Raw genomic sequence first — 27,998 nt, forward strand, 5'->3', positions numbered from 1 at the left:
TGGGGACCCGGCCCAAAGATTGGTGCTGCTGGGCTGCAAGCCATCAAGTCTTATTGAGCGAGTCCATCCCCCGCATCCTCACTGAAGTGTCCCATCTGGCCATTAGGACTGATGAGTGCCTTCGTATTCATTTCACCAGGCTCAGATCAGCCCTTTAAGTCTCCTCATTAGCATTGGGAGTTAGATCCACCACATTATCAAGTTAAATACGTTTTTACATCCCTTAATTTCTACCCGTTCTGCCGAGCTCGTGGAACAGAGAAGAGCTTGGCTTTCATTCCAGCTGCTTGATTTTCAACAGCATCTTAATTACATCCCCATCACAGCGCACTGACAGCCGGTGACGCACAGCCGGCTCTCACCCAGGCTGACTTCAAATCACAGAATGGTTTGGGGTGGAAGGGACCTTATAGTCCATCTGATCCCGCTCCCTGCAATGCACAGGAACACCCAAAGCTCCATCAGGTGCTCAGAGCCCCATCCAGCCTGACCCCGGCTCTTGCAGGGGACCAAACGAGCAGGGACTCGAGCGCCCAGTGCTGAGAAGTGTCTCAAGGTAAAAGGCTCTGAGATGCTTTTGAGGACCGTACAGAGACTCGGGGTGAACTCGCTCAGCACAGCACGGGATGCGGCCAACTGCTGGAGCGGAGCTCTCTCCGCGATCCCGATGGCTGTTCGCGTTTCTCCCTTCCCTTAACCAGACCAAAAGTTTGCATTGCCGCTCACTGCACAGCTTCCGCCAGCTTTCGCAAGGCACACCCCCACGAACGACCCTTTTTAAGTCGCCACCGCTCAAAAACACTCAAACCTCCCCCCAAATCTCACAGCACAGCTCGGATGAACCGAATCCATCCCCACCCCTGGGGCCGCCTCCCTCCGTAGCCCCGCCGTGCCAGGCGCCGGTCCCGCACCTCCCATCCCGGTTACCGCAGCAACGGCAGCGCGGCACCCCCCGCCCCCGGGCCGCCCCCCCCGGCCGGGCATTGCGCAGGCTCGGCGCAGGGCTCTGCTCCGCACACCCCATCATGGCGCTGCGGCGGCCGGCGCTTCTCTTGCTGCTGCCTTTGCTCGGTGAGTGCCGGGCGTCGGGGATGGACCCGGAGATCTTCCGAAAGGTCTTCGGAGTCGGGGGAGATGCGGGGTGGATGCGTAGAAGTGGGGGGAAAGGGATGCGGTGAAAGAGGAGGTGGGCCGGGAACGGGGATGCGCCGCTCCGATCCCGGGAAGGGGAGGGATGCGCTGCTCTGATCGCCATCCCGAGCAGCGAGGGGGATGTGCTGCCCTGATCGCCGTCCCGGGTGGGAACGGGGTGCGCTGCCCTGCTGCCGGGGAGCGAGGGGGATGCGCTGCCCCGAAACCGGACAGGAAAGGGGACGTGCTGCCCTGATCCTGGGAAACGAGAGGGACGTGCTGTTCAGATCGGGGTCCCGGCGAAGTGAGGATGCTCTGCCCCTGTCCCAACCCGGGGTGAGCAGTGATGGGAAAAATGCGCTGCCTCCATCCCAGAGCGGACCCCGAGGGGCGCTGAGCTGTGGGATGGGATGAGAGGGGGAAGGCAGCGAGGAGCTCAGCAAAGAGCGGGTCCAGGGCTGAGGGTGCCAGGAATGTGCAGCCTCGGCAGGCGGGCAGGGCGGACACTAGTCCCTATTCAAGCCCAGGCACAGGCGCCTATTGTTCCGGGGGCCCGCATGAATGTTTGCAGTTTTAATTGCAAAAACATTTGCTAATTCCGCTCAGGAATGAATTTGGGCTCATTTGTTGTCTGGCTATTAATAGCGGGGGGGATGAAGAGGGGGGGACAGCAGCCGGTGGGCTCCCATTGACCCCCCTTCCAAGCAGGCGGCAGAAGGAGAAGGGATGGAGGGAGGTCAGAGTGCCAATCAGCAACTGGCTTGGAAAGTTCAGCCACTGAGATACACGGGGCTGTGCACACTAATAACTGCTTGGGGTCAGCTCCAGACTGGAGCGTATCGAAATACTTCAGCCAGTTTATCTAAGGACAAAGGAATTCTTCAGTTCCTAATGATTTTCAGACTTCGGGGCTTTCAATAACGTTAAGATTTGGGTCCCCCCAAAATTAAGAGAAGGGGTGAGAAGATGTGAACATTCCACTGGAATGAGACGTGCACTTGGGGCTCTGCTCACTTTGCTGTGTTTGAGGCTGAACTGTGAGTACCTGGAGCATCACAGTCATCTAGGTCCCAACGTTGGGTTTGGGTGTTCCATTTGTGCGAGGAAAAAGAGCAGATTTCACCCAACTTCTCTCGCAATTGGGCTGCAGAGCACCTTCCTCTCCTCCCCCTGTGCTGGAGCAGTGCTTGAGCGTCCTATTGAATCAGGCCTAAAAGACAGCAACCTGGAAACAAGCTGCAACTACTTGTGTGTTTCTTTGGAGTTGCTAAATGCAGGCAGACCCCGCTGCTTTCACACTTCCACCTGGGAGTGTTCATCTGGCAGGCAGGAGGGTTTGCTCCCCATTTAAACACAGTGGGTTCTGCAGTGCCTCAACCTGCAATGGCTTCCAGCTCTCTTCAGATTTGGAGACGTAAGCCTGGAAGAGTGGAAGGCAGAAGCCTGGGGACAGAAACTCTTGTTGCACTGCGCTTGTGTTAGTGAACTGGGAGGAATCCCACATTAAAGGTGCACTGAAACCTGCAGGGTTGGTGCAGGGTGGTCCCACAGGGCTGTGTTCAATGCCAGCCCGCTGGCTGTCAGAGAAGGAAGGCAACAAGGCCAATGAGATGCTGCAAAACTGTTTTAGGAGCTCAGTTTGCTTCTTAGACTACAGAGCAGGGATGGCCTCTGTGCTTCTCTATCCAGAATGGACCCAACTCTTGGGCATGGCCTCAAAGCACTGCCACGAAACAGAAGGCAGTGAAGCATGGTGAGTGCAGTGTGTACCCCGCTCCAGGCACTAAAAGCATCTAAAGATTCTGCACATGAGGGAAATGCCACGGCCATAATTATGCTGGCGGAAATTATCAGCATCAGTGGTGGAAAGCAGAGCTTGTAACCGACATCCACTGTATGTCCTGCCTCGATGCCTCCGTCTGCTGCAACCTTCCCTTGGAAATCAGCGTTTGGATCTGGAGGATTTCACATGTCAGACTGAGGGCAGAACTGTGGAGCCCTTCCCAAAATTCACAAGTATTTCCTGATAAATATAAAACATTCACTGGGGGGAAAGGATGGGTCCCCAGCGCGCTGCAGCGTGAAAGCTCAGCTCAGCTCTCCCTGTGCTTTAACCCTGAGGTTTGGTGCAAAGGGCATTTCTCAGCCTACCAAATAGGAGTCCTCACTTCCCTTTTTTTTCAATATATATATATGAGGTCCATCTGTCTCAGCCACCAACAACTGTTCCGATCAGCTGTCAGCACCACGAATTGCTTGGTGCAAACACTGCTGGCTCTGCTGCTGATGTTGCTCCTTGCTGATGGGAACTATTTGCAGCATTGCTTTCTTTTCACCAGGCACTGAGAGAGCGGGACAATCAGCTCCGAGAGCAGTGCCAAAATCAGATGCTTAATAATGTCTTCCAAAAAATTCCTAAGGAGGGCTTGGTGCTCCTATTCAGGCACCAGCACCGCAGAGCTGTTGGATCCCATCAGCTTTACAGCTGTTGACAAAGAACGTGACACCGGCGCATTCCTTTTTGCTCGGAATGCTGTTGGGAATTAGTTGGTTATCGAGGCACGAGTAGATCCAGAGAGTCAAAAGTGGGGTTTTTGTAGGGAGAAGGAGCTGAGGATAGAGATGCTGCCCCGATGGTGAACTTTGGTTCCTCACTGACGTGTTTATTTTCTTTTAAGGGTTGAATTCCGGGTCTCCCCGCCTGCCGGGTTGTTTTTCACTTATCCATCCCCATGCTGAGGGTTTGCATCAGGAACACAGGTCGGGCTGCCAGACCTCACCTAAACAATTAAATACAGCAGCATGAGCTGCTGCATCCAGCTTCAGAAATACAGGCAATGGCTGCTCTGCATCTCCTGCTGCTTTGCCCCCATCTTTTGCCAGCTCCCCACTCACTCTTGCTTTCCCCACAGCTCCCATGGGTGATGATTTAAGTTTCTCTTGCAGGCTATGCTGCCCGTGTGCCTGGTACAGAAGAGCTGGCCCCCTGTTGCACACTTAGAGCTAAGAATGCTTCGTGGTTGTTTGTGCTGAACCCTGATGGAGCTCCAGCACTCCTTACCAGGCATCCTAGGAGTGGTGAGAGGGAGTTAGCAACGTTTGTGCAAGATCCCAAGTCCCAAAAAACCAGATTGAACATGCCTCTCAGCTGCTCTGTGCAGAAAGCTGGTGGCCTGCTTTGAAGCCACCGTGTGTATTAGAGATGAACTCGTGATATGAAATTAATTAGGATAATTGCACGCTCAATCTGGTTTCGCTATCAGCTAGCATATGAGTCACACCACCTTCTTCCAATCAATGAGGGGTGTGTTTGTCTGCTCCCCATAGTATCAGCAGTGTTGTGCTGTTGGAAATGGCTCAGAATGACAGCTCTGAGCATCGCAGTGGCTGTGAAACCCACTCCCTGCTCAGTCAGGCTGCAGCCTAACAACCACTTAATGGCGTTAATTGAGCTAATGAATGCTCTGGATGCAGTCTTCATTTCACCCAAGGGGTTGGATTACTGTGTGGGTATGGCTCTGCCAGCAGTTGGGGGCAGAGGAGGTAGGTGTTGTGTTTGAGGTCTCAGGCTCCCACGCTGAAAATGCAAGTTGTCAGTGTCAGGAGGACAGAATGGATGGAGGGAGGGAGGGAGGGAGGGAGGGAGGGAGGGAGGGAGGGATGGATGGATGGATGGATGGATGGATGGATGGATGGATGGATGGATGGATGGATGGATGGATGGATGGATGGAAGAAATCTGGAGCAGCTCAGGTCTGTATTTCTTTATCACCCTTTGGAAGACTCCAGCCCTGTATTAACCTATTAGCCCAGGGTGAGAGGGCTGTCTGCACAACCTGATGCTCTCAGAGACTTTTGGCAATGGGGCACAGCTCTCGGGGTGGCACAGCGAGGCACCCCATGGGCATGGCCTGAATATTGGCCCCATGGGTGACCACTCCTCACCAAACCCTGCTCCTCATTTCATACACATGGAGCTCCAGAGGGCTTCCCTGGCGATCAGTGCTGGATGAGGTGTGTGTGCAAGGCGTTTCCTGCCCCAGAACAGCCAGCTGTGGGTCTGTTAGCACTCGAGCTCAGCAGTAGCTGCCTTTGATTGCCTTGCTGCGCCTCTCACTGTAAGAAGCCTTTGTGTGACTCCTCTGATGGGCTTCAGCTGTCCAACGCACAGCTTGGAAGTTCAAACCAGCAAGACAGCTGCATAATTGAGCTGGTGCCCAGTTCTCATTAGAGCAGCATCCCAAGGCAGGCCTTCCAAATTCCTGGACAAAGCAGAGGGAGGGCTCCAGAGGGTGTTCCTCAAAGCTCCTCTGCTGCACTGGCCGTCCAAGGAGGTTGTGCTTGATGTTGCATGTTGCAAACCTGACAAGTGGCAGAAAAAAAACAAGGCAGCAGATGCAGGAGCAATTCCTTTATTTAAATAAGTGAGACCAGGAAAAATCTAAGAAAAAAAAAAAAGAATTCAGCTGCCAGTAAAAATGGCATTGTGCTCTGGGTTATGTAGTGCCCTGATGCAGGGCAGAGCACAGGGCTTAACGTGGGCAGCTGCAAGGGGAAATGAAGGTTTCAGAGCAGTAATAGGTGGAGTAGATGAAATTAAATTCTGTTCAGATCATGCTCAAGCATGTTATTTTTTTTTTAATCATAAATCCCAGGATTTCAGAGTAAAGGCCAGAACGCATTCTAACCTGCTCCCATCGTTGTCCTTGATTACTACAACCACAGTAAGGTCAGCAGGTTTGTAAGAGTCATGAATCACAGAATGGCCTGGGTTGCAAAGGAGCACGGTGCTCATCCAGCTCCAACCCCTGCTGTGTGCAGGTCACCAACCAGCAGCCCAGGCTGCCCAGAGCCACATCCAGCCTGGCCTTGGATGCCTGCAGGGATGGGGCATCCACAGCATCCTTGGGCAACCTGTTCCAGTGCTTCACCACCCTCTGGGTGAAGAAAAGTCCTCTTAATGAGTCCTCTTAATTCATTTGGAAGCAGCTAGCTCCTTTGAAGAGCCTGCAAACTGCAACCTGCCAGCAACTTGCCACGTCTTTGGCACCTGGCTGAAAGGTAACGCTTTGGCAACGCTCAACACGTCCAGATTTTTGACTGCTCTATTAAAAATACATTTTGGGGCCTAGGTGAGATTTGCCGCTGAGCTGCAGAAATCCACGGAAATCTCAGGGGATTTGTTGCCATTACTTGGCTGTGCTTCCAACACCCCCGGCCTCTTAGAAAAATCCCCACCTTTGTAACCTCTTGAGATCTGCCTTCCCTGATCTGGGCCAGCAGATTGCAGGTGGGTTGGAGCTTGGCTGCTGTGCTTCCAAGGGAAGAAGTGCAGTGCTCCCAAAGAGCCAGCTCTGGCTTTGCATGGTCTGTATAAAGCAAACAACACCTCACTGCACCAATTGACATCCCCATTCATTGGGCTGTTGGGCTTCCTGAAAGATTACAAGCATTCCTTACAGTATTGGATGATTGTGGCTGCACTAACAACTCTTGAATCACAGCAGCAGACAGAATGGAGCATCCATAGGCAAGGTAGCTCTGCACATACCCAGAGGATCCATTAAGGAGATTGCTGCCTGCTAATGGACTTCCTCCTGAGGTGCTTTGGCTGCTAACACTGTTGAATGGTTTCCAGGAGCTTCCCCAGTTAACATCAGGAAAGGTGTTGCAATGTCCTCTGCTTCTGCAAAATAGCTTTTATCCCCCAAAAGGATCTTATCGACAGCTATTTTAAGCTTAAATCTTTGCTTTAATCTTTTTCTTCTGCATTGAGCTCTGCGAAAGCTTGAAGATAAATATTTCTTTATACCCATCATGTTGTTTGGAGGTAGTGATTTTTAGAGCCCGGATGACATCTGTTCTATGGTGAGGTCACCTGCATCCATGTTGCATCTTAGAAGAGGGAGTCCCAGCTCTGCACAATCATTTGTCTCTCTGGACCAGCCCTGAGCTGTGGGAGTCCTCAACCTTTGGGTGAGGGGGGTTGATGTATTCAGTTGTCCAGAGACCAACAGCCAAGTTAAGGGGAATAATACACAGCTCCTCATTAGCAGGAATGATCTGCTGGCAGGAATAGACACGAATGTCATGAAACAAGGTAGCTGCAACCACCGTGGATCAACTTGTCGATCTAGGAGCTCCTACAGCACAGGAGGTGTTGCTTTGTGTTCTCCTTTGGTCTTATCTACTCTGCTGAGATTGCATACAGTGCATAGATGGGGCTGGTCTGATCTCTCAGGGAGTGAGGAGCTGCAGGCTTATCTCCTTGTGCAGCAGCCAGTCACTGTGAGTTGGCTGTGGCTTGGTCAGTGCTGGTGGAGCTGCCTTTGGGCTGCTGGTCTGAGATGAAAGCCAGAGTGCCCTGTAATCACCACCTGAATCTTCTGTGCTCTCCCTCAGGCAGATGCAGCTAAGTGAGCTGATGAGCATCCTTAGTATCTGGTGTTTTCCCTTCGTTTTGGCCAGTTTTCAGCATCCCATAAATAACAGGGCAGCGCACCGCTCTGCCTCCAAGCCTGCCTTGCGCATGCTGAAAGGGTCAAACCAGGTACTGATTTCTCTCTTCTTCCCTCAGAAGTCCTGATGGGCCTGGCCAAACAGCTGTCCTTGCCCGCAGGCACTGCATGCTCTCCCACACAGGGCAAGATAAGCCCTTTGAAGTCTGCGCTGTGGCTGGCAGCCGACTGCAAGGCGCTCCCTCTTCCAGTTACCAACTGCATCTTCAGTGCTCCATGTCAACAGCTGAACTGGTTGACACGGAGCCCAGGTCAGCAGGGCTGGTAAGTCAGCAATGCTGGGTTGCTGAGGCAGGGGACAGAGGGAACTCCAGATTCCAGCTCATTCTGTGAATGTGAGAGGGCCTGGGAGCTTCTCCTCAATGCAGCAGCAAGGCGTGCTTGCTGCCCACCAGCAGCCTGCTGTCGGTCCACAATAGCAATTGTTCTCCTCACCAGGGCAGGATTGTGGTTCTGCTGCAGGCTCTTCGAGCCTCCTCTTTCTGCAGCTATTTGGAACAGATTCTGTTTGGCAGCTTTGAGGGCTTGACTCAGCTGCTAAGCGTGGAGCAAAGCAAGCTGGCCCCAGGTTCGCTGCGATAACAATTAGCTCTATGAAGAGAGGAGGTGAGGGTCAAATTCAGAGATGAGGCAGCAGGCTTATCCCTTATCTGGCTCTGCGGGAGAGGCACGGGGGACTTGTGCAGTGAGCTGGCCTCAGCTGTTAGAGCTGGAGCTGGGCTGCATCCAGCCGTTCTGCCTGCATCGTGTAATGGGATCCCTTCCCTTGGCTGTAGAGCTGCACAGTCTCGAGGAGAACGTGTTTTTGGAGCTTCTTGTGGTCTGGTGACAAAAAAGTTTGGCTGCTTAAATATTTCCCAAGAGCTTTTTAATTCCTGGCTCATCCTCGGTCACTTCTGAGACCCACAAGTGCCGCAGGTCTCACATCTGTCACTCAGCTTCAAGTTCCTGACACAAAGTCTTTCTTTGCTACAAAGACTTCCCTTTTCTCCTCACTCCCTGGTTTCCCTTTCATATCCTTCATTGAGAAGTAGTATCTCCTTCAAAGAAATGCCAGGGAACCCATTTGCAGAATTCACAGCTGCTTCCCCAGGCTTGAGGATCCTCCTTTAGCAGCAAGCTGCTAAGCATGTTCTTAAGTGGGAAGATAAGTGGTGTTATGAACCTTTCATCTTCTGACTCAGAGCAGGCTGGAGATGACTGATAATGGGATGACAGCAAGGAAGACGCACAGGCACCTTTGGATTTAATTCCTACTTTGCAAGGCAGTCTTTAAAGCACATTTCTGGTGGGAACACAGGCTGGTAAAATAAAGCTGGTCCTTCCTTTCACAGCATATGTCTTTTCCTCATGTCTCCGAGGCAGATCCTTCCCCTGTGCCAGCAGAGCAGGGAAGATGCAGAGCGAGCTCCACTTCAGAGCCCTTCCTTCTTCTGGAGCTGACATTCGAGGAGCTTGGCTTGAGGTGTCAGCTGGAAAACAGAGTCAAAAGCAACGTGACCTGGCAGCCATAGCTGGTCCAACGTGGCTGGTGATTTTAGATTCTCTGCTTGACATTTTTTAACAGGAAGCTGACCCGAAGGGCGCACGTTTGATGCCTTTTGAAATCATGCTGCTTCCAAGCATCTCAGAGTGGGTGTTCAGAAACAGAGGCTCCCCAGATCATTAGTCACTTTAGGACTGTCTGTAGACACTGTTTTGGCTGGTGATTTTTGGAGCAGCAGTTCTTTGTGGATTTGAGCTGTGCTTTAAACACAGAGATGCATCTGTGGTATGGGAGTAGCAGTCTTGCACACGATGGGCAAAGATGCATTCCTCTGCACTGGCTCTGTTATGGAGCATACATCAGCGAGAGCTTCACGTGGGTGAGAGTCTTTAGACCACTCTTTAACAGACTGTGCATTCAAGTCCAGAATTCCTGCTTTAGTCCCATGTCTGCTGGCTGAAACAGGTGGCAAGCAGATGCCTGCAAGAATCTTTATTGGGGATGGTCTAGAAGGTCAGCTGCATGCAGCCTGCATTCCAGCTGGGTCCCTGTACCTCATCTTCTCCCCCAGCTGGCCTTGGGCCATGCAGCCCAGAGGTTCCTCACCATGGTACATGGCTCTGCTTGCTGAAAGCAAACCACTTAAAAGCAGGATGCCTGTGGACCAAGCTTGTGCCAGCCTGCTGCATTTTTCTCCGAGGAAAAATAAGGAGTAGTGGTTATGGCAGAATATGTGAGAAGCTTAACAGCACCTGCAGGGCACACACACTGCCGTAGCAGAGCTGCTGCTCATCCCACATCCACCAGAGGATTCAGTGTGAGCCCGTGACTGGTAGGGGATGCTGCTCCCAGGGCTGTGTGTGGTTGATGGAGCTGTGTGGATGGAGTTTGGGAGCTGCGGGGCACAGCTGTGAGCTGAGCTTGCTGAGTCAAGCTCTTGGCAGAGTTGTTGGCACTGTTGGTAAGGGAGCCTGATCCAGAGGAGCCAAACCCTGCTGCACTGCACAGAGCCCACTTCCAGCTGCTGCCATTGAGGAGCTTTCAGAAGAGCCCTAGCTACAGCCAGGCTGCTTCAAAGTGCCTAATCCTGTAATTCCTATTGCACAGAACAGAGATCTCCACTCCAGACTCCTTTCTGCTCAGCCTGGGGAGGCAGCACACAGCTGAGCAGCACCGGGGCTGTACCCTGGAGCTGTTGCATCACAGCCCAAAGTGTGAACAGAGGCCACAGCCTGGCTCTGCGATCAGCCCCCAGTGCCTCTGCACCTTGCTGTTACTCAGCACTTTTCACTGACGGGGAATTAAGTAGGATTTCTGGGTCATTGTGGGCCTGTCAGGAGGAATCTCTCCTCTAGACCTCATTAGCAAGGCTTTCTGCAACACCAGGCTTCAGAACAATTGCAGCCTGGTTCCCTAAACACTGACTAATGAGACGGAGCTGTTAGCAGCAGTTTGCTAAATAAAAGCTGTTTCTGCCTGAGATAGAAGAAAGCCAGACAGGATTCTCCTAGCTGTCTCTCACGCAGGAGGTATTTCAAAGGACCCCTATTAAAATAATGAGCTAGATGGTGCTCTTTTAGTGGCTGCATAGGGCTGGTGGTAGCTTCCCAAGAACACTGACTGCAGGTAACTTATGCTCAAGGGACCCAAAACTTCTCCTGTTCCTTTCACGCTGATGCCCCCATGGGTTCGAGGTCTCTCAAGAGCTGCCCTGAGCTGCTGTGACTTCACCCCACTCTGACTGCTGAGCAGAAGGATACAGGCACAGCCTGAGCAGCCATCATCACTTCTGTTGATGGTCCCATAATGAGGTGTTTCATCCCATCTCTCCCTGCTCTCAGAAGTGCTCAGGTTAAGGAGGAGCTCTGAAGCACGGTGGGATGGATCTGAGTGCCTCTGGCTGGCGCAGGGGCTATTACTTAGCCAGTTTGCAGCGGTGCTTTGATGTGGCAGTGGGATTTGATGGAAGTTAACTGATGTCTAGACAGGTTGTTCTCACTCTGGTGTAGTCTCTGAAGCAGCAATAGTGCCAAACAGGCTGAACAGCTCTGGGATGCAAGCAGCAATGCTATCTCTAGCAAGACAGAGCCGTGGCTCTTTAGGAGGATCCAAGCCAGCTCTGGCTGACCTCCTGTCAGTCCTCCTGCAGGTGGAACTGCTCCTCTGTGCCCTGAATACTGCCTGGGTCAACGAATGGCAATTAGGTGAGCAGAGAGAAGAGGTGAGCAGCATGTTTCCAGGAGAGCTGGCATGGCAGAGAGGTGCAGGAGAGGTCTGTAACCCACTGCTCTCGCCAGCAAAGCTGGGAATCCAGCAGGAGAGTTGACTTCAGCTCTATTCAGAGCTGCAGCAGCGTGCTGAGAAGACTCGGTGTGGTTGGCTGGATGCTGCCAGGAGTAAGTGCCCAGCAGAGCTGACCTGGATGTCCAGTAACAACTGCAGCCAGTGGTTCAGCTGCACTGGGAGAGAAGTGGCAGGCCGTGATCCGGAGAGACTTGTCGCTGGCTGGCTGGCAAGTTGTGCTTTCAGTGCTGCCTTGGCTCCAATGTGCCATCTCCCCCAGGCTGTTTGGGAGGGGAAGTGGAGACTGCATTCAAATGGCCATTGTCTGTCCTCCAGCTGGGAGCAGAGCCAGGAGAGAGGTTCTGGCAGCATCTGATAGAGGGGGCAGATGTTAGGGGAAACATACTCATCCATAAAGTGCCATCGCAGGGATTTTCAAGGGAGCCTCAAAGGTTAAGTGCCCGTGGTTTTGAACACGTGCATGAAAGTCGAGAGAGGGGCTCTGGGCTCCTGGGATTCCTGCTGGGCTAGGAAAAACTTTCTGAAGGTTTTAATTGGAAGGACAAGCCTTTATGCAGCATCTGCAGGCTGCCCAGGTGAATGCTCTTCTCGGGCCCATTTGTTTAAGCTTAGCTAGAGAGGAGGATGAAGTTGCACAGTGCCAGATTTAATCTCTTGTGGGGCTTTTGGAGGTGTGTGGCTGTATCAGTCTGCTGCCTTCTCTTGTAGCCAGCTGCTGCAAGCATGAGCCGAAAGCTGAGTATTTCCTGACCCTGCCTGTCCCCTCCCTTCTCCCCTGCCAAAGGAAGGCAGGGCTGCAGGTTTCAAGCAGAGCTGGAAACTTGGCACTGAGAGAAGGAGCAGAAAAGAGCCCAGCTTGCTCTCCTCTGTCAGGGCTGGCTTCTGTGCTGCTGCAGGGAGTGCAAATATGTTCCCAATCTGTTTGCTTCACTGACATGTCTCCAGGACAGGCAGGCGACAGGCACGCTGACCAAGAAGGGGCCGTTGTTAGAGGGATCTCCTCTGCTGTCACTGACTGCTGCTGCTCTGCCTTTCATTCATAGCACTGAAAGCGCTCAGTCATCCAGGCTCCCCAAAGCTGTAACTGCACATTAGCACAGACAAGCCAGGGTTTCATCCCTGCTGTATTCAATTTGTCCACTCGTGTGCCCTGGTCTGGCCTTTTGATTTATGTGCCCATCTCTGGCAGGCAGGTATTCAGTCAAGCTGGAAATGAAAGAAATTACAGGCACTGCTTCCCCGCCGAGTGTCCCAGACATTAATTGGCACATCACTAATTGCACACGGGTGGACATCCTGAGCTTGCTCTGTGCTGCAGGCTGAGCAGCCAGGCGATGGCCTGACGGACAGGTTAGCACTTTGACTGAGGAGGAACAAGGGGCCTGGGAGAAGCAGAGGAGAGGAAGGGAGTTACCTCATCTGTTTCCAGCAGCCAAGGCAGGGTTGTCCTCCGAGAGGTATTTCCTTAAGCTTTATCCAGTCCGATTTTAGTCGCAACTTTTATGAACAAAAGGCTTCCACTGTTTCCCTCGGAGGTGCTGGAAGGAATCCAAATAGATTTTAGCACTGAGAAGTAAATCTTGCTATTAATGTCAGCCTAATCATTTCTTTCTATCTCCTTCCCATCATTCATACCCTTCAGTAAAACCCTGAGGACGGTTACCAGCACAGTCCACCCTCTTCTTCATCTGCTTCTGGATTGCAGCCCCTTGCTTGGGGTTGTGAGAGCATTCGCCCTGCCTGCACCACATGCATGGGGAATGCCAGGACGTTCCTGGCAGCTCAGCACGCAGACCCCAAAGCCTGCAGGATGGTGGGGACAGGAGCAGCAAACCTTCCATGCTGGGCTGTGCCTCGCTGGGACGAGGGCCCCTGACCAGCACTCAGCTGGGAGCATTCGGCTGAGAAAATGCTCTGCTAAAAATAGCAGAGATATGTTTGAGGAGAAAAACAAGGCAGGGTCTGGGAGAAGTTGGTTCTCGGATGTGTGGCTCGTTCAGCTCCCCCAGGACAAGGAGGCTTTTAACCTCTCCGTGCCGAGGTTTGTTTCCGCTCTGTTAAACAAACTTGGTCAGGGATCCAGGCTGGGACATGCAGAATGACTCTTCCCTTTTCTCCCTTGTTCTTCTGACATCGCACTGCTTTCCTCCTGCTCATTCAGGCCAGCATCTCCCTAATCGTGCTCTCACTGCACCCGGTCCCTCAGCTTTGTCTGTCGGTGATTTCACACAGGCTGCCCTTCCATCCTGATGTTCTCCTTCAGGACCTGCCTTGCACTCCCTTCTGCAGCCTGTGCTGGCTGATGCTGACAAGGTGAAGCTCTTCAGATCTGCTTGCACGGATCAGGGCTGCCCCCGCAGCAGTGTTTCCAGCTCACACATCTTCAGGCCCACGGCTCACACAGCTTTCTGCCCAGTGCTTTTTTCCCTTGTAAATCTGCATCCTTTGTTCTGAGATTTGCTGCAGAGCTGCCTTGCAGAAGGCGTACGGCCCCTTCTCACCAGCAGCAGTTCTGCAGACAGGCTCTGGGTAGCAAGCCCACAGGCAGATGTGTGTTCATGTGTTCACTCATACATGTTTTGTGCAACACGTTGCCTGCACAGCTGTGTGTGAGACCTGAGGCTCCCATCTTTGAGGACTGCTGCTCTCTTCCCAACTCCCACTTTCCTCAGGAAGATGACATTGTTGGCCTCTGATAAGCAGAAGGCCAGGTCTGTGTTTTGCTGGTCAAGCCGTAGACTGGAGGAGAACGGAGGATCAGGAGATTAGAGTCACAGACAGAGGAATAGAGGATTATAGGCTAAAACCCTGCGAGTCTCTGTATTGATGGTTGGGACACAGCCAGACACTAAAGAGCATTGCAAAGCCTGGTGCTGATAGCATATCCGCTTAGTTCCTGTCTTTGCATTCCAGGCAGCTTTTGATATGCGTGTCCTCATCACAAGCTGGGGTCAGGCAGGTAGGGAGCACCCAGTTCCCAAAGTCAAATACCTGCTGAGACCAAGCCTGTGTGCTGGCTGGCATTCAGCCTGGAAAATGTCACTTTGGCTGACCAGATTCTCTGCAGCGCTTGAGTCGAATTCCCACACGAGACCATCAGATTAAAAAAAACCAAAAGCCAAAATGGAACTTGTCCCTTTTCCCGTTTGTTTCTTCTGTCTCCCTGATCTTGGCCGCAGCTCCCTGTCGTGAATCACTGACCTGACTCTACCCCAGAGACTAACATCTGCCTGCTGCAATGGGAGCCCAGCTGGGAGGAAGGGAGAGGGCTGGAGGGAGGGAGACCACTGCTTCTGGTTCTTATCGCAGTTATCAGCTGGTTCCCTCCCACTTTGCACTAATTTGGTACCAGCATCTGCCACTTTTGGGAGGAAGGGGACTTGCTGAAGTGAGAAATAATGTAGGACGTGCCTGTATGGTAATTCTTGGGGCTGCCCAGGGAAACAATGGAAGGCAAGTGGGAATAGGCAGGAAGGGTTGGTTTCAAGTTTGCCCTGTGTAGATATCCCTACTTCCCTTTAGTGCTCACCGTTTTTGTTCCCAGCCTTTAATTTTGCTGCTGTAAGGCATTCTCCCAGATCTCATAATCATGCATCCTCTGCACACTGATATGCATGCTGTATTCCTTACTCATTTTCTTCCTCCAGTGAAATGGGACTGAGTTGGAGGGGGCACTGCATCTGGGAGGACCAAAGCTTAACTGATGAATGTAAAGCCCATTAACAGATGAAAATGGTCACAGGGAAGCTCTGCCCATGGGGATCTCAGCAGACATGTGGGCACAGCCAGCTGGGAGCTTTCTGTCCACGTTCCCAGCCTGGCTCAGCACTGCCTCTCCTAAAGCATCTCTTAGGGAGAAGAGAGCACAAGAATTGACTGGTAAACAATGTCCAAGCTCAACATGCCCAGCCAAGAGTTCATGTGTCTGCTAAGGTGCTGAGTAAGCTTGAAGTCTACCTGTTCAGACAGCTCTGGCACGTGGCTCATGATGCCTCCTCCTGGCATGGGCCTCTGGATTTGCAAAGCAGGTGGTGGCCAAATCTGATGGTGAGCAAACCCGATCGTGAGAATAGGCTGCCTGGTTGTGAAAGTGCAGAGAGATGCAAGGCCTTAATATCTCACCTCTAAACATGCTGTGCTGCCTTGAGGAGAGCCACAACCGAAGATTGGGAAATTCTTCCCTCCAGAAGCCCTTGTCAGATGGACGTTGGAGGCAGCATGTCTGCAACTGCAACCCAGCACGACGAAACCAGATCTTGGGAGGTGATCAGAAAGCACCGTGTGGTGTTCACAGGGCAAATGCCTGTGCTTCCTTCCCTGCATGGGAGAGAGGAGGAATGGTTATCTACAGAAGAAGCTTTGGTCTTAAGAGGGCTCTGTATCTGCTTGCTAGCAACTTGTTTCACAACTGAGTGTGGGTGCATAGGCTGGCTGTGTACCAATGGCTTTGCTGTCTGATTAGGAGGTAGAACAGTAAATCCTCTTGTACAAGAGGGGAAGAAAAAAAAAAAAGGTTGTGTGCATGGTTTGGATGCCAATGGGCCTCATCTGCAGCAAATACAGTCAGGTCTTGAAGGTGATGGTTTAAGTTAAGTGAATTAAACAGGTTAAGATTTTGTTCTACAAATGCATCTGCAGACAGAGAGCTGCAGTAGGAGAAAGGCGTGCAGCTCTGTTTGGCTGCTTCCCCAGCCATCCTCAGTGCTGACTTTGCTCTCCCAAAGCCATCCTCATCAGCATGAGAGCAAGATGGACCAAGGGTTTTCCAGGCAGATCTAAAATAACCATCATTGAGAAAGTAAGAATGAGCTACGCCATTTATTCCTGGCCACACATGTATGGACCCTATATAAATTCAGGCTTATGTATGTCGCAGATAGATTTAAGTCTTTTTAGGTGCTACAGAAGCCAAGGCACAGTCAGAACATAAAACCTCAGAGCTTGCAGAGCCAGAGCAGGTTGAGCATTTCTTGGGGTCTCATTCCTATAACACATTCCATCACCCATCCTGCCCCACCGTGGCTGCACCAACACAGGTTGCATTGTGGAACAGGAGTGAGATGCACTGGGGACAGAGAGGAGGAAAAAGAGCCTGAATCATGAAGAGAAAAAGGGATGGATGTTTTGTTGTGCATAAGGTCGGATTTTTCTTCAGTTTTCTCCCATTTCCTCAAAGCAAGCAGCACACAGAACCTGGCCTCCCTCTTCCTCCTCCTATCCAGCCCAGCACAGCACTGCGGGCTTCCTTTGCTGTCCCTCTGGGGGTTTCTCACAAATAGAACAGCTATTTCCCTTCCTACACAGCACATCCAATGCATGGACCGTGCTGGGGTCAGCTGGGCTGCCCGGATAGCACAGCTCATCTCACACCCCCTGCCCCCATCACCTCTGTGCTGTTCCCCACCACTCCATCTCTCAATGCAGGCAGGGTGCTCAGAAAGGTGCTGACACACAGAGCGTCGGGCTGATGGGTTTTTAACACCTACCAGTCTCACCCTCGTGGCACTGCTGCTGCACAGAGTAACCATCCAGAAAGCAGAGATGCTTAACAAGGCGTGTGGCTTATTGCAGCATTCCCACATGGCTTAGATGATGCGTTTTGAATTGCAAATGGAGCGGCGGCTCATGGCTGATGGACACCTCAAGAAAGGCGTATTTTTGTTCCTTCAGTGGGTGGGTGTTTAAATACAGCTGTGTGTTTTCGTACTGCTTGTGCCTAACAGTGCATTAGCTAAAATTACCGTATCAGATAACTGCACCCTTGGCACAGGGCTCTGCTGTGCTGCAGCTCAGCCTCTTGGCAGCAACTTCGTATTTTCCTGGTCATCCTTTTGCTGTTGTCTGTAGCACATAAGGAATATTTTACCTCTTCTTCAAATTTCTGCCTTGAATTTTTAAGCAGATAAGAGATCGGGGTGGAAGGAAACAGAAGGTCAGGCTTTGCATTAAGCCCCATGCAGAGACAGGAGATTTAACACAGCCTAGTTGTCTATAAAGCTGCAAGTTTATTTCTTCTGTAGGTTCAGCGCAGCGCTTTGAAGTGATTCAGATACCATGAGTCACAGCAACATGCATGGGCTGGCTCTCCTCAGCTAAAAGAAGCACCATAAGAATATGCTATAGACTTCACTGCCTTGTCCTGGATTCTATTTGGAGAGCTGATGGCATTTGGGATTCAACCATATGTCTGGCTGAGCCCACAGTACATACAGATCTGGTGGGTGCCTCTGTTGTGGCATGCATGCTGCTCTGGGAAGGAGTGCATGCCTGTGCACAGCTCTCCTGCACAGCCCTGGTGCTGAGGCCTTTGAAGTGGGATTTACATAACGTGGAGCTTTTGCTGCTTATTTGCACTGGGCCCAACGATGCCTAAAGGAACATCTTTGGAACAAACTTTTTAAGGGTGACAGTTGCCCCCGATGAGGATGATGTAACACAAAGCAATGCACGAGCACGATCACCAGAGAGACAGTGCCAACAACAGAGCTGTGTGACATAGAGCAGATGCTGCCCTGCTCCTGCAGCACAGTGCTGGCAGCTGGAAAGCACTGCCTCCATTAAATTGCTCCAGCCCTGCAGAGACCCGTATGAAAGGGATACCTGCAAGTGATGCTGAGAAGAGCTGTAAAGATGTTTTGCTCCTGCTTTACAATCTGGGTGGTCTCTGGGGAGTTTTGTTCCACGCAGCTGCAGGCATCTCGTTATTTAGAGCATGCCTGTGCCACATGCAGAAGAATAAATCTGGCTTAGAGGTGATTTAAGCAGCTGCATTGATCTGTGCCCACAGTCAATACGTGTAATAATGTGAGTCTCTTGCACAGCCCCCAAGGACTCAGCTTCTGCCTAAAATTTGTTGCCATCCTGCTTTGTGCCTGAGGGATAGACCTCAAGCTTTTGTGTTTAATGGGTGGGAAAGGAAAGATGCTGCTGGGAATTAACCTCTGAGCAATGAGATGGGGCAGAGTCTGATGGAGTCCCCATCTCATGGAGAAGTGCTGCCTTAGCTTCTTTAGGATAATGTAAGATTGAGGTAATGTCATCTCCACTTCCATCTGTGCTGGGGCTGTAGGAGGACAGAATAGATAGAATGGAATAGCTCAATTAGAAGGGACCTTCAGAGACCAGAAGTACTTCAGTCAGATTGTTATCATGTTATCTATTTGGTGGGGCACATTTTTTATCTGAAAAATGATCTCTTGTAAACAAGAGCAAGAGAAAAAAAGCCAGGAACATCAAGTTTCCTTTAAGGAAGCTCTGTCATGTCCCTCTTCCTCCCATTTCTCCCACGTGCATTTCTCCTCCATGGCCCTAAATGCACAAAGGGGAAGGGTGCCAAGGCCCTAAGACCAGCTCTGCTTGCTTGGCTCATAGCTTGCATCCCCCACCGCCTTTTTGTTGAACAACAGTGACTTTGTGCACAAAGGCAGCTCTTAGACCTTGCCCAAATGTAGCTCTCCCCAAAGGTATTTGGGGCCTAAAAGCTGAGAACCAAGGCACTGAGCAAAGCATCCACACTGAGCAAATGAGAGGTGGTAAGAACTGGCAGGGAACATTCCAGTAAGGTGGAAAGGAGCATCATTTGGAGCATCTTTGGGGCATTTCTCAGAGCTCTGCCTTGCTGTTCTGGTGCCTGATCCGCTCCACCAAAGGCACTTTGCCCTTGCATTGTCACTTATTCCCTCCAACCAAAAGCTTTCCATCCAGGAGGTTGGCACACAGGAATCTCCAGCTGTCTGGCTGTGATTTTGAAGATCTCTTTTTTTCTTCTTACAGCTGCCTTTTCTGCTTTTGATTCAGGTTTATTATGACTTTCTTACTCAAAGAGAATCTTAACCTTTAGATAACATGTGCCTTCATGTCACTGAGGAGCTTGTTTCAATCATCTTTGTTGTGCTGATTAGATGCTTGGTGAAGGCAATGGGTATTGGTGGTACCTGCTCTGGTGAAATGCAGAAAGACAAGGAAAGCAGAGTCTTCAAAAGAAAATAACATGCAAAAGGGAGAAAAGGGCTGCACAAATGGGAAACGTTTTGGAGTTCAGAGCAGGAGGGGCAGGAAGAGGAAATAGGTTGCTGCAATGCAATGGAAACTGCAGCAATGACAGCAGGGTAGCAAAGTGCCAGGCTGCAGCAAGTGAGGGCTTGCTCAAATGCAGCAGCCTTGGGGACAGAAATAAAATAAAAGAGCTGCTTACCTTTAGAAGGCCTCAAGCATGCAGGGATCTCCAGTGAGACCCCATCACCTCCACTGCCAACCCTTAAATGGTGGCTGGGAAGGGGTGGATCCTGGCTCCATCACTTCCATCACTCAGTACATTGCATGCACCTGAGCTGCCCTGGGCTGGCCCTGCCTTCCCACCAGGTGCTCCATCACTGCTTCAGGCCAGGACTCAGCATTTCTGCTACAGTTGTGTTCTGAGGATGCAGTGTGGCACAAGAGAGCTGTTGTCCCAGTATGGGTTGGGTTGGAACTCTACCCAAAGTGCTGAACTTCTCTGGTCTCTCCTGAATTACTGCCCTTTCATCATTTTCTACCTTGTGTTTTACAGTACCACACAGAGTCCCAAAACACTTGAAGGTACAGTCAGTGTGTTAGCTGGCACGTTTTGTCTTCTAGGAACTGACCAAAGCCCTTCAGACCCACCTGCTTCCCCCCTCTTCCCAATCATTGGCTTTGTTTGCAGAATAATACATTCATTCTCTCATCACCAGAATGAGAATTCCTTCGCCCTCTACATAAGTGTGAAGCACAGGGTAGCAGCTTGTGCTGGCACTGGTTTTGTGCCATTATGCTAATCACCCTCTTTAATTGCTGCTTCCAACAATTACATTTTCCTGTATTTACACCACAGCTCCTAAATAAACTTTGTCATGCTGGACTGGCATGGGTAGCACGGAACAGCTTCTATGTAGGGAAGTTAGCCCTCAGAGCTGGAGGAGAGCTTTTCCCAGCAGACGATGTGCTTCTACAGGGTGAATTATGAGCTGTGCTATTTCTTATTCTCTTCTGTTTGTTTTTCCAGGCTGGAGACTCTTGGCCGTGGAGCTGACATCCAGCAACACCAAGCCTGTGGTGCAGGAATTCCAGAGTGAGTGCTGTGGGGTTGCAGGCTGCCCAACACTGCCGTGCACTGCCCTCTGCCTGGAGCTTTGCACCCAAACCATTGAGAAAAGCTTGTCTTGTTGCTCCTGATACCTGTTTTTTTGGGTGAGGCAGGGCTGCTGAGAGCTTGAGATTCAGCAGAGCATTTAGGAATATGTATCTCTCTCTGTTTTGCACAGATTTGATTGAAATAGTGTGCTGAAGTCCCCTGAAAGCCATCGGCGTTGCAAAGTGGCTGCCTGAGTGCTTTCTTGAACTGGATCCCAAATAGAGGAAAGGCCGTCGCCTTGCAATTAGTACACTGGAAGGGGGTTGGGGAAATTTATCTTACATCTTGGTCCTGAGACAAGCAAGCAGTGTTACGGCGTGAGCCACCACTCAGCTGTGCTGCAATGCTGCCTTCTGTGGAGGAGATGGAGATGGCAAAGCCTCCTTCCATGGGGATGGGATGCCTTGAGCTTTTCCTTGGGCACCGTGGCCCCCAGGACGCTCAGGCAGACAATGTGTTGCCAGAAGATGACCAGACACCACCCAGGGAGATTCTGCTGTCCTGACTCACACTGTATGCTCTGATTAGCAGCAAGACAGTGCTGTGGGCTCACCCTGTCATAAGGTCTTGTTTGCCATACGTTAGAGCCTGGAGAGAACAGTGTGTTCATTTTTCTCCATACTTGATATCTGTACAGCTATTATTTTTGCTGGCCAAAGTCCATCTTCCCCAACAGCTCCTGGAACCCAGCAGTGTTTCTGTTTGTGAGGCACATGAAAGAGAAGGCTTTTGCTTTGTGGGCAGCATCTCCTAATAAAACAGCGTGTGAGACGGCTTAAAGCAGAACAAAAATACAGCTGCTGCCTATTCATCTGTATTCCCTTTATTTCTCTTTCTAGGTGTTGAGCTATCCTGCATCATTAAATCAACCGTAACACCGGATCCCAGAATAGAGTGGAAGAAAATCCGAGATGGCGAAACCTCTTATGTGTTTTTTGACAATAAAATGCAGGGTATGAAGACATTTTGTCCTCTTAAGACTTCCAAACAGCCTCAGCAACAAATAGAACTGAGAACAGAAAAGTCTGTGAGAGGAAGGATCTCTGGCTGTCTTGCTGCTTTCTTCTGGACCTAGAGCTCAGCAGTCAAAGCACAAAGTGGAAGGAGAGCAGGATGTTCTTTGCCCTCTGGCAGGTCATTGCTGGTTGCTCTCAGTAAGGAGCCCCAGAGCTGGAGGGAGATCCTGTGTAGGAGACGAGCATGAAAGTCAATGCTGCAGTTTCCCTTCTCCAGAACTTGCTCCTTGCATGGTCATTGCATGTCTGGGCTCTCGGGACCAGATGCTGACCTCTGCGATCCTTCCATATGAAATGCAACTGGAACTACTCCAAGATAGTGGTCACTTGAAATGGGACCAACAGCCACATGCAGAGGAGCCTTCCAAAAGATCTGAGGCTGACGTGGACGTCCAGTTTTGCCAATTCTTGAGTTCTGGGGTGGTGCTTCACAGTTCATTCTCTTACATGCTTAGCAGCACTGGTTTCCTTTGTGGTCATGCAGAGAGAAAGGCTCTTCATGTTACATTCCTTTGGGTGGTTCTCTGGCCTCCAGTCAACCACTTTATTCAGGTCATTAAAGTTACTTTGCGTGGCTCTCCTGACATTTTTCTCTCTCTTTCCTCTCTATCAGGTGACTTTGCAACTCGGGCAGAAATTCTGAGCCGGACATCACTGGTGATTAAAAACACCACCCGCATGGACACGGCCACCTACCGCTGTGAAGTGGCAGCACCTTCTGATACCAAAACCATAGATGAGATAAATATCCAGCTTACAGTCCAAGGTAATGCTCCAGGTCCAGCTGTCTTTGCAAGCGCTGCTAGCTGACAGAAGAGTCTCTCTCAGGGTTGTAACTGGCGTTCGACAGAATCTTGTTGCTTAAAACCATCTGGAAACAGCTGGAGGTGTTGGTGCCTTTTGTAGCACGGCCACCTCACAAAGCATGCCAAAGTCATTGCCTTGTGCTCAGCAGTATCATTCACACAGCTTGTGTCTTTCCCACAGTGAAACCCGTGACTCCGAGATGCACGGTGCCTAAAGCTGTACCTGTGGGTAAGACAGCCTCCCTCCACTGCCACGAGAACGAAGGTTACCCCAAGTCTACGTACAGCTGGTATCGCAACAGCGAGCCGTTATCACCAGACACAAAATCAAATGCCAAATTCCAGAATTCGTCCTACAGCTTGAATCCCACCACAGGCACTCTGGTAACGTCCTCGTGGATGTAATCAAGACTTGTGTTGCAGGGCAGGTTCATTTTGGAGTGGCTCGGAAAAAAGTCATTGCATGGCTTCTTAGGAAGGGATAGTTGGAAGGTTTGCTGTTCTGGGATCTGAATGACTTTGGAAAGGGAAGATGAATGTGACAAAAACCTAGCTGTTTGCATGTGGTCCACTTGCATCTTTAGAAAGAGGGAAGGAGAACATCTCATGGTCCACAGCAAAGAGCTGCTCCCTCCTGCTGCTGTACTGCTGGCTCGCCGAAGCAGAGAATTCCCTCTCTGAAATAATCTTGTCCTTGTGTGAATCCCCACAGCAGCTCTGGCCCTGCTTTCTAACACGTGAAAAGTAACCCTTACACATTCAGCACGTTAAACATCCCTCCACCTTCCCTCCTCCCCAGGTGTTTCATGCTGTGCACAAAGGTGACACGGGCCGTTACTCCTGCATTGCAACAAACGATGCTGGCTTTGCCAAGTGTGAGGAGCAGGAGATGGAAGTCTGTGAGTGGCTCTATGTAATTATTGACAATGTTAATTAATATTTCACTGTAAATAAACCACCATCATCATGGGGAGGGAAGGGGGGCATCCTAGAGTGTCTTTCTAGCCCCAGACACAGCTGACTTTTCCAGGAAGGTATCAGGACCAGGTTTTTGCATGGCATTTTCAAAGCTGAATAGCATTGAAGGAGAAAAACTTGCAGTACTGCTGTGTAGCTCACTCTTCACAACCCAAAGAGCTTCCAGAAGCATTTTAGTATCTGGAGGATGGTACGAGGAGATCCAAACTATCCAAGGAAGATCAGAGAATCTTTAACTACTAGCAATCAGAGAACGATGTGGTTGGACCTGCTACACACAAGGCAATAGAGGAGGAAAGTTTGTTAGTTTTCCCTTTTGTTAGACCAGAAGAGCAGCTCTCTGTGCTGTGGAAGGACTCTGAGTCCTTCCAGAGTGGAAATAATTCATAATTCTTAGGAACTTCTGCAGTTTGACACGTATGAAATGTCATTTTAGTGCATGCAGAGGTAGAATATTGTCACTGCCTTAAGAAAATTGCTGGATTGTGGTTTCTGTCTTTGCCAGATGACCTCAACATTGGTGGGATAATTGGTGGAGTCCTGGTGGTCGTGGCAGTGTTGGTGCTCATCACTCTCGGAATCTGCTGTGCTTACAGGAGAGGCTACTTTGCAAACAGTAAAGAGAGTGGGGAAAGGTAAGCTGGGATCCAGCATTCCTGTTGCCACCTCACTGTGTATTTCAGTGCTTGACTTTGTATATTTCTTCTTAGCTCCCTACCAAAGACTACAGTCCTCAAAGTATTCAGATCCCCTCTGCAAGCACTGCACCAAAGGTTTCTGTGCCTCAGGGAGAATGTTGGTATCATTCCTTCTGTGCTCACTACCGGGACCAGACAGGGGAACAGGAGCTGTGTTTTAACATCCTCATATTTTTCACAGTAAGAGGGGACCAACACAATTAAACAGCAGTAGGTGTTTGTCCAATAGGTAACGTGCTGTTGGCATACAGAGGTCTACAACTTAGCAAGCAGAGCTCGTTGCACAATTAGCTGAAGGCATGAGGAGATGCATAGCAAATATATGCCAAAGAGTAGGCACTCTGCAGGAAATCTTGCTAGCTGTGACTCGGAACCTAAATTTGGGATTAAAAACAAGCCTTCTAGAAGGCACATTAGAACGTTAAAAACAACAGCATTAGCACTTGAAGGTGGGAATTTCTCACAGATCAGAAACAAGCCTCGATGTTCTTGCAGAATCTGCAGAAGAGATAATGTATGTAAATAGCAAGATTCTCAGCAGATACATTTATTCCGTGTTCAGTGTTGTGAGGTTTCTCTCTGCTTTCTGTTCACTGGGCCGCTCTTCCTTGTTTTCTTCTTTCTCAGCACCTCCTCTCAAATCCTGCAATCGCCTTGTCTCAGAAATAAGATCTTTTCCTTTATTTCAGCTACAAGACTCCAGCAAAACCCGATGGTGTTAATTACATCCGGACAGATGATGAGGTAACAAATGATTTGCATTTAACATCTCTCTGCTTTGGAGAGGAAGAGGTGGGCAGAGGACTACCAGGGTGGGGGTTTTTTTTAGGGCCTATAGACTTTCTAAGAGCAAACACCACTGAGAAACAAGGATTTAGAACAGGGAGAAAACAGAAGGGTAAAGGCTGAGTCATTTCCTTAGAAATGATGAACAGTTTAAGATGCCTGAAGCAACTGATGCCAAAAGCTATAAGACAGAGCTTTGCTCTGTCTCAGCTCTCTTACAGCTTGACACCCCCCAGGATGAGTTTTGTTGGATTAAATGGGCAAGCCATGATACTTTTATGAGAGAATTTGCATTTTGGGATTTGATTAGATCACTCGGCTTAAGATGAGAAAAAAAGCCTCTCCCTATTAGCAGAGATATTGGAGAGGGAATGAGGAAGCACTGTGCCACACCTTGGTATGGGAGAAGGGGAGAGGGAGCACCCAACGGGTATAACTGGTGCCTCCTCCTCCTCCTTACGTGCTGGCTGCAATGCTCAGTGATCCCACTTTTGTGGGCAGCAGGAAATAAGGGGTGCCCGCAATGCCACCACATCCATCCCACACCCAGAATTGTTTTGTTGCAGGGCGACTTCAGGCACAAATCTTCATTTGTCATATAAGATGCCAAAAGAATATTGCAAACCAGCAAAAGCAAGTGTGAAAATACCTCCTCCAGGAACTCAAAGCGAGAGCAAAAGACGAATTAAGTGCGCTTGGAAGAGTTTGGAACACACAAGAACTTGATAGCTAGCTATCTGTATCTCTTTTGTTTTTCTTTGCCAAAGTTTAAAGCAACTCCTCACTGCCCAACTTGCGTCTCCCCTGCCTTCAAGGACACCACCAGGACCCCCTAAACCTGTCCTTGGAGTAAGGAAGATAAATACTTCCCAAGAGACTGTGCTATGGAAGTCTGTGGAATTGCCTTCTCTTTGTGCTGCAGGGACACAGCCTCAGTGTGCAAACCAACCAGGGAGCAGCGTTATGTAGACATTACTAGTGGGGAAAAAAGGTGCTGATACAGCAGTAGGACTGCAAAGAATAAGTGTTGCCCATTTATCTATACGAGGGGGAAATCCTCCTCGCAGCAGTTTGCTGCCCAGGCCAGGCTGTGACTTGTGATTGTCTTGTGCTTTTGACTATGACTGTTCAGGTGCACCTGACAGGTTGAGAGGCACACATACAGCAAACACAACTAATGTTCTCAGCCCTTCTGTCAACTTATTACTCATCACTCTGTTTAACAAGAAACACAGGCAGCATCAGGCTGCAGGACTGCTGCTGCTGGCTGCTTTACAGAAGGCTCACTGCACGCAGGTAACCCCTCATTCTAATCTGCAAAGCAGGCTTCCCTCTTGCATCTGCTGGCCTGTTAAAGAGGCTTACAGTGCAGGCACAGAACCCAGTGCTCAGTCGTCCCTTCCAGGAAAATCAAAGCCAAATATTTCTGTGGGCCCAGAGTCCTACAAAAGGTACTGAGACCTTTTCAAGCTTTTTTTTTTCTTAAACCTTCTCCCTTTCTTTTGTAAAATCCCACATGCTAAATTTTTTGCAAAGATCTATTTTGATTACTTCAGAAAAGGTAACGTTTCTATTTAAAGTGTAAATACGTGATGCCAGCAGTGTTTAAGTAACGTGGCTATTTTTTTACTTTCTAAGCTACAGAGGAGAGCTCAAACGTTGCTATAGTATGGCACTGTCAGAGCATATCAGTGTTACTGCAGAGTGTAACACAAACCTGCAGGTAGAACAGCATCTCCTTCCTCTTAAGCTACCCTCAGCAATTTCCTTGTCACAGGAGGTCTTACAAGACACAGAACAGAGTCACTCAGGGATAGTTTTTGTAAATTTATGGCAGGACCTCTCAACTTTTTTATACATTGAACTTTTCTTGCCAGTGACCAACACTTTGTTTTTGTTGTTGCAAGAAATATCCAGGGATGGCTTTTTTTAGATTCAGTCCCAACAAGGTGACAGAGTGACTTTACTGTTTGCTCCCCCTCTGCAACTTCCCTGAAGCACTAACGTGGTGCTGTGACAGCTATGGCAACGTTACAGGTTTAGATGGCATAGCCAAGCAACTGTTTCTGGAGTTGGGAAAGCAAAAGGTCAACACAGAAGCACTTTTGTAGTGTCAGTTGCAACTTTTCTCTCCATGGTAAAAGGAAAATAAAAAAAGAAATCTAGTTCTCTTTGCATTAAAGAGAATGAATGGAAACTCGTGTTGATGCATGAGTTGATAGTGTTGGAAAGCAGTGGGTTGCCTAAAACTGCAAGATGTGGATGCAACACTAGAACTGTGCTGTGGTTTAAGAAGTTTTTTAAATGTAGCATAATTTAGTATTCTTGTATTTCCAATATGAATTGTCTTAACTTTTCATGTAGACAGTATTTTGAATACTTGATGATTTGGACTGTCAGTGTTATTTTTTAAGCGTTCTGCATTCATCTGCTTTGTTTGCCTTGCTGGACATGCCATTGCTGCATTTGTTTTACCTACATTAAACATTACCACTTTTCCTTTTGCTAATGAAAGCAAAACTAAAGCTAGGGCAGCAATTTCTTTCCATAACCACAACCATGGCTACTTCTCAACTCATTTTGGCAACCTTAAGATGGGCACACAGTGGCGTTCACCAGCTGCATGCTGCCCCTCGTCATTACAGCAGCAGTGAGCACAACATTCCTTTCTGCACACCCACCATTCTGTGCTGCTTGTAGGATACTCTCAATGAGGAAGAGAAGGTAAATGGTTGAGCTGGGGTAGCTCTGGGAGTACAATCTAGTTTTGCTATGAGCCAAAGGCAGCCTTCATGGGGGAAGCCTGCAAACTAAGAATCACAACTTATATCTTTCCATGTGACAGTGGCATCTCTAACGAGAGGAGGGGAGACGATCCCCCAGCACAGCTCATGAGATCTGATGGATGGAACCTGTATCATTGTGAATAACTTTTAGGTTTGTACTAATGTATGACTTTGCAAGAATGTTTTACATAAATACCGAGCTCTAAAGCGTTCCTGTGGGTTTTCCTGTGTTTGTTTTTAAAAGAAATAAGCTAATTGCTGGCTTCTCTTTTGAATTCAGGGGAAGAGAAGTGTTCTCTCAGAGCACTCACTTGAGTTGGGCTGCAGGAGGTCCAAGG

The 27,998-nt window shown here is 49.8% G+C and overlaps 1 protein-coding gene across 1 annotated transcript; it reads left to right on the top strand.

Moving 5' to 3' along the window:
* Positions 1-964: 964 nt before the first annotated feature.
* JAM3 (junctional adhesion molecule 3) lies at positions 965-27,872 on the top strand. The gene is made up of 9 exons (XM_048968249.1): positions 965-1,071; positions 20,462-20,527; positions 21,430-21,543; positions 22,220-22,372; positions 22,594-22,796; positions 23,212-23,311; positions 23,896-24,025; positions 24,778-24,832; positions 25,441-27,872. Exons 1-9 carry the CDS (start codon positions 1,026-1,028, stop codon positions 25,474-25,476), a joined length of 903 nt encoding a protein of 300 aa, XP_048824206.1. The 5' UTR covers positions 965-1,025; the 3' UTR covers positions 25,477-27,872.
* Positions 27,873-27,998: the final 126 nt, after the last annotated feature.

The sequence above is a fragment of the Lagopus muta genome, chromosome 22, assembly GCF_023343835.1.
Source record: "Lagopus muta isolate bLagMut1 chromosome 22, bLagMut1 primary, whole genome shotgun sequence".
In the NCBI taxonomy this organism is placed as follows: Eukaryota; Metazoa; Chordata; class Aves; order Galliformes; family Phasianidae; genus Lagopus; species Lagopus muta.

What these genes read in the sequence shown, in the direction of transcription:
- JAM3 (XM_048968249.1), top strand. Translation starts at nt 1,026, where the DNA reads ATGGCGCTGCGGCGGCCGGCGCTTCTCTTGCTGCTGCCTTTGCTCG. An exon ending in TATCCAGCTTACAGTCCAAG is followed by an intron (nt 22,373 to 22,593) that starts GTAATGCTCCAG and finishes TCTTTCCCACAG; the next exon opens with TGAAACCCGTGACTCCGAGA. An exon ending in GGAGCAGGAGATGGAAGTCT is followed by an intron (nt 23,312 to 23,895) that starts GTGAGTGGCTCT and finishes TGTCTTTGCCAG; the next exon opens with ATGACCTCAACATTGGTGGG.